At 33.1% G+C, this 13,374-nt stretch overlaps 1 protein-coding gene across 1 annotated transcript in view; it reads right to left on the minus strand.

Annotated features, from left to right (window-relative positions):
* Window positions 1–7,673: 7,673 nt before the first annotated feature.
* LOC107068671 (uncharacterized) overlaps window positions 7,674–13,374 on the minus strand; it is a 29,846-nt gene continuing 24,145 nt past the window's right edge. The window contains exons 2-3 of the mRNA XM_015325335.2: window positions 11,525–11,667; window positions 7,674–11,371 (exon numbers count right to left, since the gene is read on the minus strand). Coding sequence (XP_015180821.2) covers window positions 9,449–11,371; window positions 11,525–11,667 — 2,066 coding nt within the window. The 3' untranslated portion in view covers window positions 7,674–9,448. The remainder of the gene's footprint in view (window positions 11,372–11,524; window positions 11,668–13,374) is intronic.

Here is a 13,374-nt window from a genome sequence, read left to right on the forward strand (position 1 = left end):
AGGGAGGGAGGGAGGAGGAAGGGAAGGGATGGAGGAAATAGAGTATATCTATTTGAACGAGAAGAGTAACAAATCGGAGATGTACTAAGAAAATTATTTCTAATGTTATGTGATTACTGTGTAATAATATACATATTACATCTCTACGTATACTATTTATGTTTTCAATTCGTTACGCATATCATATTTACAAACTTATTCAATAATATACTCTTATAACACTATGTTAGTTGGCACGTGTTTCGCTTAATATACATAAATCGTAATAGAACATCTATTTATGAGAATTATATAGTAGAATATATAATCTATAACTTTAGTGTGTGTGTTTCAATTTTAAATGGTAAAAAAAAATATATATATATATTTAAATAACAAAAAAAAACAACAAATTAATTTTATATTACAAAGTAATTATAATAATAATCCCTAGTAGCACAAAATATTAAAAAATATTGAATACATGTGTATTAATATTAAAAACACATGTGTATTCAATATTTTTCAATATTTTGTGCTACTAGGGTAATATTAATATATGTTTGCTGAAGTATTTAATTTTTAATTAATAATAATAATAATAATAATAATAATAATAATAATGAGGAATCATTTGATTCATTTGGATTAATTCAATTTCATAGATATTAGAAATTAACATGAGTATTGGTGTTCTTAGTGTGGTTAATTTGAAGGATATCGTCCTGGCAATTGTAAACCACAGCATCCCGTAGGTACGGACCGTTTATCATCACTGGTTCTATATGCTTGGTTTGTGGTGAGTCGTCTAGATCTGCTTCGGGAGTTCTCCCTCAGTTCCTCCTAAGTTAAAACCTCAGCATGACTGGTGGGCCTCGGTAGTCCGATAGATGTGTCATTTACGCGTCTACGAATCAATAGACGCTTCACTTTACACTCGGCTTACATCATTAGTCATTTCACAGGGAGCTTTCCTTGTAGATAGACTCACAATAAAATGTGCCACGGTCTTTTACTCGCCGAATTATCACCAGAAATCTTAAATAATGGCCGTTTAGTATTTATTTTTTGTTCGTCCATGGTTTCTCTCGTGTATGCGTTTTTCGTTCGTACGAGAGATACTTATGAAATAATTTAATGATTTATTAACGTGCGTCTAACAAATGCTTTTCATTTTCTGTTTCCTTTTGTTTTGTTTCTTTTTAATTTAAATACAATATTATAAATGTTAGGTGTGTTATTTATGTATAGATAATATAAACAAAATTTGTTAATAAATATTGTATTTGTAAACATGGAATGAAGTATCCAGCTCGAGGGAAATGAACGAATAAAATGAATATAGATGAAAGAAAGAAAGAGAGAGAGAGAGAGAGAGAAAGAGAGATTAGTAATAGCGATAATAATAAATCGATGAAGGCGTGTCCAACTTCGACTAATATTCGAATTCTGCCGTGACAAGAGTCAACTAATCATCGTAACGATCGCGCGTGTATGTTCGAGCTGGTCTTTGCGAAGTAAACGAAAGTTGTCGGAAGGTAGATTGGTATTAAACAATTTCTAGGTAAAAAAAAAAGTAAACCACCTATATATATATATATAAGTATATATTAAAAATTATTTAGATTAAAAGAAATAAAAAAAAAAAAAAAAAATTCAAATGAAAAGCATGTAAACAAAGGAAAAATGAAAATTCGATTCCAATGGAGGAAGTCTTGATTCTCAGGAGTCAGGGTCAAGAAGGATAACGGTCGTGAGTTAGGAAGTGGAGGATCGCAGGTTCATTAGTAGGGGCAAGGTCGAGTCTTTATCGGAAGGGTGAATGCGTACTGTCATAAGATGCGTTACAAGAGAGAGAGAGAGAAAGAGAGAGGGTAGGGGAAGGGAGGGGAAGAGGTATGTTCTTTTTGGTTTCTTATACGCTGACAATGCGACCACGAGCCGTACGTAAGATTCTATTTGAGGTAGGTGGTAAGAAGTTAACAGGCTAGGGCCTGATTGCAAAGTGTCCTTGTGGTTAAAAGTTAACACCGTGTATATAGACGAGAAAGAGAAAGAGAAAGAGAAAGGGAAAGAGAAAGAGAGAAAGAGAGAAAGAGAGAAAGAGAGAGAGAGAGAGTAAGATAGAGAGTGCCTTGCTTCCTCCATCTATCATGCGAACCATGACAAACCGAAGCTCAAAAGCAGCCGCCAGCGTGGCTCCGTCTTCTTGCCTTCACTTAGTCACTGCTCGTTTCTCTCTTTCTCTTTCTTTTTCTCTTTATCTTTCTCTTTCTACCTGTGCCTTCTTCTACGCCGGACGACCTCTATTCTCTATCTACATTTATTAATGTTTAAGCGTTAACGACATTTCTCTTCTGCTCGCTTCGTAGGAAAAGAAAGAGTAAGAAGGACGACGCGTTTCTTTTCGAACCTTTCGTCCATTTTGATTTTTTTTTCTTATTTTTTTTTTTACTTTTTCAGGATTACTTTTAATCGATCGAGATGAAGTTCAATCTTGGAATTCTTTTTTTTTGTATTGTTTTTGGGGAGGGGAGGGGAGGAGGGTAGGGGGGGGGTTATTTTAATAGGCATATTTTATTCGTAGATAGGAACTTGATTGGAATTAGAATGATCAAGTGTTCTTATTATAAATATGGATACCGTTGTTCTTTATTTAAATTTGTTCTCCAACAGTTTGATATCTCTGCTTGTAAAGTATTTGTCAAGTTACTTATTTATTTATTTTTATTTAAGAATGTTCATAGTAGATAAATCATTTATTCCTTATGAACACACAATAGAACAATTTACACCATTACAAAGATTTAATCTTGTTAAAATAAATGCATGAAATTTCGTCAAAGCTTCATCGGTTTTTGACCGATCACGATTTTCATTTGGTAGTTGAGTTGGTTCTCTGGCTCGTGCATTTTGCGACTTAGCCAAAGGGGTTAAGGGTTATTCCCGATTGGGTACGCTTCATAAATCTTCGAGGGTAATACCAAGGGTGCTACGTTTGTCGAGACCATGGTCGTCGAGGGTTATTCTAGTATGATAGGACCCAAAAGTGATACTCTATGTGTATGTGTTCATTGATTCATCATTTCATTTAAATATTAAGATATTGATCAAAGAATTTTATCGATTACTCTAGAAAAATTATTATTGCAATAATATTATAATAACAATGATAATAATGATAATGATAAATTTAAAAACGATTAATAGCATTACATATAATGTAATATCGACTAATTATATAATTATTCATCTTCTATTTAAATTTGATGTATTTCAGTGTGAAGAAAGTCACTGATCATTTTATCGATGTTAGAAAACTTAACTAATCCGACGATTAGACGATTATCTCGAAATGAAAAGATAAGGAAAGGATGGTGAATTGGAAAGAATCCCGAACGTTTTTCGGTCGGCTGATATCGGTTGGAAAGCAAAGTGGCGTGAATGAGTCGTCCCTTGACGATCGTAAGATTTATGGTCTTGGGATGGTAGCGAAGGGAAAGGAGGGTAGAAGGGACGGAGAAAAGGAGAGAGGTAGAGAGACAGAAAGAGAGAAAGGATACCAAACATTCTACGAGCTGGGGATACTAACCGTTGACTCTTTGCGGAATCCCGCAGTCCACCCTCGACTGTTCAGATACGAGCAAAAGCCAACGGTCCCGCGCGACCCACGATAAAAATATGATTTCGTCGTAAAAAAAAGAAGAAGAAGAAGAAGAAGAAGAACAAGAAGAAAAAAATAAAGAACTTTTCTTTTTTTCTGCTTTCTCGTTGAAAACGACAAATCGATTTCTACTTTTGCGAAAAGTATGAGGACGATAAACTTTCATGATCGAGATTTTGAATACAAGTATGAATACAAAGGCAAAAAAGTTTGAAAGATTTGGATTCTTTTGGGGAAATAATATTAGTATAATATTACCATTTGGGTTTATGACAGATGAATGTTTGTATAATTACGTGTACAAGTAATTGTTAATTGAAAATTATAGAATATGTTATGATTTCAATTACTACAGGTTTCTTTTTCTTTTCTTTTTTTTTTTATATAATTGCAACAAACATTTGATTTATCAAAAAACTTTGATAATCGTACTGAAATTAAACTTGATAAGAAAATTTCAATATTTGTAACTTTAATTTCTTTCTTTTGGCATAAATATATAATTTAATGGAAAACAAAATTTGCAATTATACTATGAGCAATAGAATGATGTATTTAAAAAATTTAGATGAAAAATCGCAGAATTTTAATTATTTCAACTCTCTTATTTTTTGCCATAAATATATAATTTAATATAAGAAAAAAAGAACAATTTGCAATTATTCTATGAATAATATAATGAAGTATCAAAAAAAAAAAAAATACAACAAATATAAAATTAAATAAAAAAACACTTGTAATAATACTATTAATCATTTAATGAAAGATCAAGAAATTGTAAGAACAAAGGTCACGGAGGTTGAATTTCAGTCGGTCTTCTTCTTTCTTCAATATATTTTTTTTTTTTTTGTTCCAGGCAAAAGCGGAGTAGGTATAGGAAAAAGGAGAAAAAGTTAATAGCATCGAGAAATTAGCCGATGCGCAGGGTGGAGGTCTGCACGGAGGGTTTGGTTTGAGGGTTTGGTTTGAGGGCGACGTTTGAGGGTGATCAGGGGGTTCGAGTTTCGGTGGGGTTTTCTCTTTCTCTTTCTCTCTTTCTCTCTCTCTCTTTCTCTTTCTCTGCACAGATGCAACGATAGCAACAGTTCGGACGGTGCGTTCGTCGGGACGGAAGGCCACATATGAGCTCGAAGCCTATGGCGTCGTATGGGCTTGACTCACACGCATCACGCGTGGTCATCCATCATTGTCAGTCTCTTCACTGACACAGACGTTCCGTCCTACCTTCAAACCTCTCCGCGTACGTATCGTTACCTACCTACTACGTATGTACTTTTACTTTATCCATGTACGATTTAACTTTTGTTATCCAACTTGTTGTGATTTTTTTCCTCTTCGATTGTGCACTTAATTTATTTTTCTTCTTATTTATTTCAATTCAAAAAGATTATACGAATTTAAAATTACAAGATCTTCCTCTCATTCAAATAATCATTTTTTTTTTATATATATATATATTAACTTTTATTTCAAAAAAATTAATGCTTCTTTGATCTTGTTTATTTTTATCAACAAAACATTTGTTTTATTTTTTCAATTTGTTTTAGGTATATACTTTCAAATCTTATTGGTTGTTCCTATTGTGGTGGATTAATCTGTAAAAAAAAGAAAAAGAAAAAAAAGAAAAGAAAAGAAAAAAATGAAGAAAAGTTGTTGTTTTTCCTAAAGATTATTTTCATATCGTGAAAATGAATTGCACGAGACAGTACGCATGCGGGAATATTCTAACGCGGCATATGAGACGCGTTAAAAATAATATTTCGGTTCGATTGCACCGATATTTCGGCTCATCCATCATCGTCACTTTCCTTACCGACATACTAGTGCCTCGTTTCACGTACGAATTCGACTTACACACACGCAGATCCTCGGGGCCTTTCAGTGGGATGTTCTTTCATTGGGATCACGCTCGCTTTCCTCCTGGATATGAAATTCGTTTCTTCCGGTTGCTTTACATTTTTTTCTTATCATTTTTTAATCATTTATTTCTTTTTTTTTTTTTTCCATTTAAATAATACTAAGTAACAATTATCATTAATTCCAATGAATCTAACCAATTTGTTTTTCTTTTTTTTTTTTTTTTGTAAATTATTATACATATGTCAGGGAAAGGATTATAAGAGTGATAATGATATTAAAAACAATAAGTAAATAAGTAGGATCAATATTTTAAGTTTCGCTATGAGCTTGTATTTGATAAGTGTGTTAGTGAGCGACTGTACACGTGTAATAATTTTTTTTTTTTTTTTTTTACTGTGTTGAGGCATCACCTGCGACATTTGTTTTTTTTTTTTTTATACAATCGGGAGAATAGATAAATAATATATATATGTATATGCATATATATATTATTTATGAATATAATATATAATAATATATATATATGTGTATATAAGATTACCATACGCGCTTTACATGCAATGAGCCTTAAAGTATTTAACATATAAATTATAAACACTTTTTATATTATTCTATAGTAAAAGAAGAAAGATAACGGAACGCGACTAATAATTGTTTGTTATAATTATTTCGAAGACAACAATATTTGTTTTGTTTCGATGAAAATCAAAAAAAAAAATAGAAAACACATATAAAATTTTAAATAAAAACAAAAACATAAATATAGAAAAACAAATAAGTCAATATTATCTTGTAACATTATCCATTGCCTCATTTTGAATTGAAAATTTGTTCATCGTTTACGTCAAAGAGAAATGTTTAATGTAAAAAAAAAAGTTTTTTTGTTTTTTGTTATATAATGTTAAAATGCGTAAGAAAAATGTTTATACATTTTGTGATTAATTTAATTTGATTTTTTTTTAATTCGTTCAAACGACGAAAAATAGTTTGAATTGTAAATAATACTGACAAAATATCGCGTTAATTTTGAAAACGTTTTTTTTTTGTTTTTGTACAGTAAACTCGAGAAATAAGAAATCAACGTGTTTAATCTTTCCGCGAGAGATTTATGTACATGTTTAAAAATCAACAAAAAATATAATAATTTATTAATCCTAGACGAAGACAAAAATCAATTTAAATACAAAAACAGGATACAAAATTTATCCCTTTTTGTTGTTGTTGTTGTTGTTGTTGCATTTCCGAACAATCATTTCTCTTTTCTTCTTTTCTATTATTTTTTTTTCTCTTTTTTTTTTTTTCTATAAAAAATTACATAATCGCGCGTATGCAAATCTTAGCTCAAATGCATAATGGTTTTCATTCTTTTTTTTTATTTTTCTTGATATCGTTTTTTTTTTTTAAACATTAATTTAACGAATAGTTGATTTGATAATGAAATTGTGTATAAAATAAAATAAAATAAAATAAAATAACGTATAATTAATTAGGTACGTTTGATGATTCATGTTATACGTACTATCAAACAAATACAGTCAATTTTTATTGAAATTCTAATTCGCTGTCGAGAGTTGTAGTAATATTATTTTTTTAAATTGTTTTTTGTTTTCCCATTCATTCATTCATTCATTCATTCATTCATTCATTCATTCATTCTATCATCCGACGGCGTGTACGAACTAACATAAGCGTGATCGTGAAGAGAATCACTATACTTTATACACATAAATGTCATTGTCATTTCTCAATTTCACTCTCACTCTTTCTCTCTCTCTCTCTCTCTTATTTTTTATTTAATTTATAATATTATATACATGTTTGCATAATTAATTATTGCTTATTGATTTACAGCATGTACGTGTATATGTGTATGTGTAGGTTTTTTTTTTTTATTTCATTCTTAATTCACATATTCAGAACAAAAGATATAATAGATATATAAAAAAAAAATATTCATCAAATAAAATATTAATTAAGAACACAATTAATTTTCGTTCACTCTCGTGAGATAATTCAATAGAATATTAAAATCAATTCGTTGAATAATAAAATAAACAATTAGATATATTTTTGATTTCATTATTGGAGTGATTGATTTTTTAGCAATTTGCAAAATTAATAATAAATAAAAAATATTTGCAAGACGGAGTCTTTGCAATAGGGTTTTTATATGTTTTTTTTTTGTAATAAACAATAAATAATAATAAAAAAAAAACAATTTTTCATAGAATTCTAATGTAAAAAAGGTATGAATAACTTGAAATATATGTATTCATAAAACGCAAATCAAATTGAATAACTTAAAACATAATAAGTTGATATAAAAATTGATTTCTTTATACCCGATTACTTTTATAATAATAAATGATTTATATTAACACGTTCTAGGATAATCTGAATTCACATAGGGCGCTCATATTTAATTTCAATTGTTTTAAGGATTAGGTAAATCAGATTAGAACCTTTTGATAAATTTTTCCCCGTATATGAAATTTTTCCATATGCCGGTATAAAGAAACAAATATTACAGCATCAGAGAAGTGCTTTTTTAAAAATTAAACAAATATATTTAGATTAAATGCGATGAAATGAAAGTGTGGCATATATACGATGGTGATTAACCAGAAGAAAACAAAAATATTGCAAATGCAGTAGCTGTTCACGAACGTGTTAAATAATTTTAGACTTTATCCTCTCTTCGTAATGGCCTATTTCGATAAAACTTTGTTTTAAAGAAAAGCGTTTACGTATTTATTTATTCCATTGGTATTGATTTTCTTCTATTTTCTTTTTAATCATTTCTACAATATATGATTTAGTATTTTATTTCATCTTTACATAATATTTTTCGTGTTTAGAGGATTAACTTTGAAAACTCCCAATTATGATACAATTTACATAAAGATATTTATATAAAAACATTGCACTTTTCAAATCTCTTTTCGATTTATTCACGAGAGTTCTAATTTCGTGATTGATTAGGTTTTTTTTATCTTTATTCATTTTCGTAATAATTATTTTTCGTTATATTTACACGCTTCTTCTCGTCGATTTTAATGAATTGTTAACGCAAAATTAAGATTATATGTTGTTTGCAATTTTCTATGACTTTGTCTATTCTTTTCCTTTTTCATAACTGGCCATTGAACTATTAGCTAATTTTTAAAGAAATTTTCGAAGAACAAATTGGCCAGGATTCATTTGGAAACGCCTAAAAATACAACATATAGTATCTACTATTTACGTATATACAAGCTGCATTTATCAATCATAATCATCATCATCATCATCATCATACTTTACTTCTTCTTCTTCTTCTTAATAATAAATAACAGAATTAACGTAACATATTAATCCCTGTATTAAGAACAAATTCTTTGCATGGACGCAATGATTAGATTTATCCATTAAACAGTGCATGACGATAAACACGTATAGTGAATACATTTTAACCTAAACAGTGCATTTTAACGATCAATCAAACGCGAATTATACTTTAAGTTGCATCGTTTCGTTTCATTTTTCTTCATTTTGTCTTTTTTCCCGTACTAATTGTAAGATATTATACTTACATACGCTTGAAATGATTTTTCCTATTAATCGTGTATTTTTTTTTTTTTTTTTTATTACACCAAAATTTAAAAGTAGGAGTTTCGAACGATGTGTTTGAAAATAAGTCAACGAGATATTACGAGTTTAAAATCGTTCATCCAGTCATCATCAATTCCGATGGTTTAGAAATAGTCGAGTAACTTCATGAAATCACGAAATATTGTTAACTTCATATTTATCACTAATATATCACCAACCCTAATCATAAACACAGCACATATTCTTCTTTTCGCCACGATACGTTTACAAATCACAAAGTAGTCAGTATAACACATTGAGGAGTCCCTGCTCATCGGTCCAGTCAAACTGACACGGATTCTCCGTCTCGTGGACTCAGCTGAGCTGATAATATTCGGGTACAAAGTCATTGGCGAGATTGCTGAGAAAATTGAAGTCTGAAGAGCTATTGCTGTTGTCGGCCGACGGTGGTGGTGCAGTCGTGTGAACGGGTTCACCGTAAAAATTACCGTAATTGTTATAATCCGTACTTCCGTCGGCTTGTCCTGTGCTACCGGGTGGCGTGATGACAGCAGCGGTTGCAGCTGCAATCGCAGTCGCTGTGGTGGTCATTCCGGGTGCTGGGAACGGATCTGGAGAGGACACATAACTGTTTGGTATATTAGATGCCTCACCACCCTGATGAACGTGCATCTGATTGGTTTGTTCATAGTAAGTGTTAGGGTGACATTTATTATTGGTTCTGTAATCACTGGAAGTGGGATGCATTGATGGCGGATGAGCGACGTAACTTTCAGCTTGTTGTTGTTGTTGTTGCTGTGGTTGTGGTTGCGGTTGTTGTTGTTGTTGCTGTTGTTGCTGATGTGGAATTTCATTATAATAATGTTGTTGTCCGCTTTGCGTTGACACATTGGAATGACCGTGGGATGCAAGATTTTCACTATTGGGATGATAACCGGTGCTCGTATAACCATAATTTCCAGAATTCATATATCCTTCCGTCGGTTGTTCGGCTTGTGGATTGGGATAGCCTTGGGCGGTATTGTAAGCACCTCCGCTTTGCATGTTTCTATGATACGATGCATGATACGTTGCTTCACTTTGAGGATATCCATTATAGTCGGCAGTATTTCCATATTGGTTTTGTTGTTGATGAAATTGCATGTTCGAACCATACACGTTTCTAGGACCGGTCACTCTCGCGTGGCTCATTCGCGAGACGACTGTCTGATTTTGTCTGTATGGATGAACTTCGTTGGAATATGGAATTCTAGTATGTTGGTATCTTTGTCTGATACAATAACTGTTTTGAGATTGAGTTTGTTGAACAACAGGAGGGACAGTTTGTCTATTCGTTGGAACACCGTTTCTATAATCAACACCGAGATTTGATTGATAAACGTTTTGTTGTTGAAAATGATTTTGATTCGCTGCCATGGTTATGGCAGCGTGTGGGAACATAGTACCGGGATTCGCCGATCCATGCATTATAGCTGGCACCGAAGTTGTTGACGACGGAGAGCTTCGTGGTCTTTGCATATATGCTGTATGCGTTTGTTGCATGCTCAGTGGACTTCCTTGTTGAAGCTGAACGGAGGCCGGTGTTCCAGGTGTGGAGGAAGGTGTCAGGCTTCTTGCTGAACTTTGACCTGGCAAGACCGGCGTACTGACCGTAGAATCAGGCATAGCAAGAAGTACACCATTACTATTTACTGAACATATTTCCTTTGAACTCGCGGACGGTGACTTTTTGCTGATAGAAATTTGTTTCGATGCGTTTGGACTCTTGTGTCCACTTTCGACTTTGACCCTTACTTCGTTGTTCGAAAGTTTTTTCGTCGGCACGCTCGGCGAGGTCACTTCACTGCCATCCTGCGACCTTGAGTCATCGTCGGCCATCATCTTTTCTAGAGAACTAGAAACACTGTTCGTACTTCCGACACTACTGGCACCATTACTGTTCGTATTGAATCCTGGATTACTATTGTTGTTGTTGGTAGCAGTCGGAGTATTATTATTATTATTGTTATTGGTGTTATTGTTATTGCTGTTGCTACTTCGTCGACCAGACGATGCCAGATCGGCTACGTCACCTGAAAGAGTACTACCGACGTCTCCAACCCCAGAAATATCACAGTTGTGACAGCTCTTCTTCTCGTCAGCATCGATACTTAAAATTTTATCATTCTTCGTTTTCTCCATACCGTCGGACGTCGAACCATCCTTTTCGTCGCCGTCCTCTTTGCTCAAAGTCTGTCGTTTATGCTTCATTCTTCGATTTTGAAACCATACTTTTACCTACGAATACAAACACTGTTACATTTTCATTCGATCGAAATATTTCTCTCACTTTAGATGAAAGACTGATGTAAGGAACCTTTCAGAGTAATTTATATTTTATCGATTCATTTTGTTTTGAAGTTAATGTCAGTTAGCAAATGTTATTCTTACCTGTCTTTCTGTCAGATCTAGCGAAGCTGCGATCTCGATTCGTCGTGGACGACATAGGTACTTGTTGAAGTGAAACTCTTTCTCCAATTCTAACAATTGTGTGTTCGTATAAGCAGTCCTTAATCTTCTTGGAAGACCATTTTCTGCAACAATGAAATAATCAAAATCATTTTCGTTATATTTTTCATACTTGACAAATATATATATATATATATCTTTTACAATTAAAGTTTCTTTTACCTAAAGAATTTTTTTATAAGATCCTATTTAATAAAATTCACAATTTTAACAATATCCTTAGACGATTTGCAATTTTTCTTACATCCTTCATATCGTCTAATATAAGACGAACGATGCTTCACATAGTTTTTATCGAAGATTTAAAGAGATAAATAGTTATCTAATTAATGATCAGAGGGACGTGAAGGAGATAGAGGTACGTCATCGCAACAATGAAGGAGCGTAAGCTTCTCGTGTCAATGTACCTGTGGTAGCCATAGTGGGAGGGTCTCTCGACTCCTTAGAAACTTTTGGGCAAGTTCCCAACCGTCGGTATTCCGTGTCGATGCGAAACACCTCCTAATTGTTATCAGGCAAGAAACTTGTCTCGCGATAACAAGGGGAAGCTCTAGCTAGGGTGTTCCGCCAATAGGAAGAGGAAGGGTAGGGTAGGGATAAGAGAAGCAAAGTAGCAAGGAGCAAAAGGGGCTAGTGTATTCAAGATACTTGCCAGACCATAGAAAGTAGCCACCAAGTATCCCACGATTACTTGTACTTCGATAGATCGCATGACGTAACGCTAATTTCCGCCAGAAGAGAGACACACAACAATTATTAATAGTCCTCGAGAGCGTAATTACGGAATGTACAGAATAACCATTACCATCTAGAATTCGATCGCGCGTTTCCCTACCCCAAACGAATGAATTTCTATCCTGTATTAGCGACACACTGAGCTAGATCTAATGCAAGTACAATATTTTATTCTAATTTGAATAAAACATAAATATTGTTTCACGTAATTTGTTGTTTAACATACACACGTATACTTTAGATTATAATATATAGTTGTTATAGGTTAAAATATTTATGTCATTGCAAAATAAATTAGAATACTTTTCCTAAAGATCAGACTTTCCTATTACTTTTCTATATTTTGTACCGTTAGAAAAACTTTGATGTATGGCCATGTAATTATTCGACACCTGGACTCTTCTCTCTTTCTCTCTTCGTTAGCTTGTTCCTACGCAGGGTGTTAGATGTTTTTTTTTTTACAACGCTTTGGCCCGTCCTATCGAGAGTACAAAAAAGTACGATACGTGGTGCAGGTCTACAGAAGCGTTTTCTGTGTATAAGGGCTGTCTAACGGCGGCCTCCAAAATGCTGAACCACCCCAAGCGGATGTAAGGGTGGCCCCGAAGGGTGCTTCCAAAGTAGGATGAGAGTTGTCGGGAGTTGGAGAAGGTAGAGATGGGTTCGAGCATGGATGAGAAGGGCTCGTGAGTGTGAGAAAGAGAAATAACGAAAGGAAAAAATAGAGTGAGACAGACGATATAGAAATAGAAAAAGAAAGAGAGTACATAAAAATAGAGAAAGCGAGAGAAAGAGAGTGAGACGGAAATGAGAACGATGTTAAAGAAAGAAAGAAAATAGAAAATGAGAGAAAAATAGAGAAAGAAGAGTAGTGAGATGGGAAAGAAGAGAGAAAGAAAGATGGACGTCAGAGAAGGGAAGGACAAAAAAAAGGGAAGGGTGAGTGGGTGGTTGGTTGGTTGGTTCGTGGAACGGGGTTAACTTCGCACGTGGTATTTCTACTGAACGAGGGTTGAGAGAAACATAGAAGGAAGGGA

Source organism: Polistes dominula, unplaced genomic scaffold (assembly GCF_049000335.1).
Source record: "Polistes dominula isolate Pdom_NZ unplaced genomic scaffold, Pdom_raw_medaka contig_33, whole genome shotgun sequence".
NCBI lineage: Eukaryota > Metazoa > Arthropoda > Insecta > Hymenoptera > Vespidae > Polistes > Polistes dominula.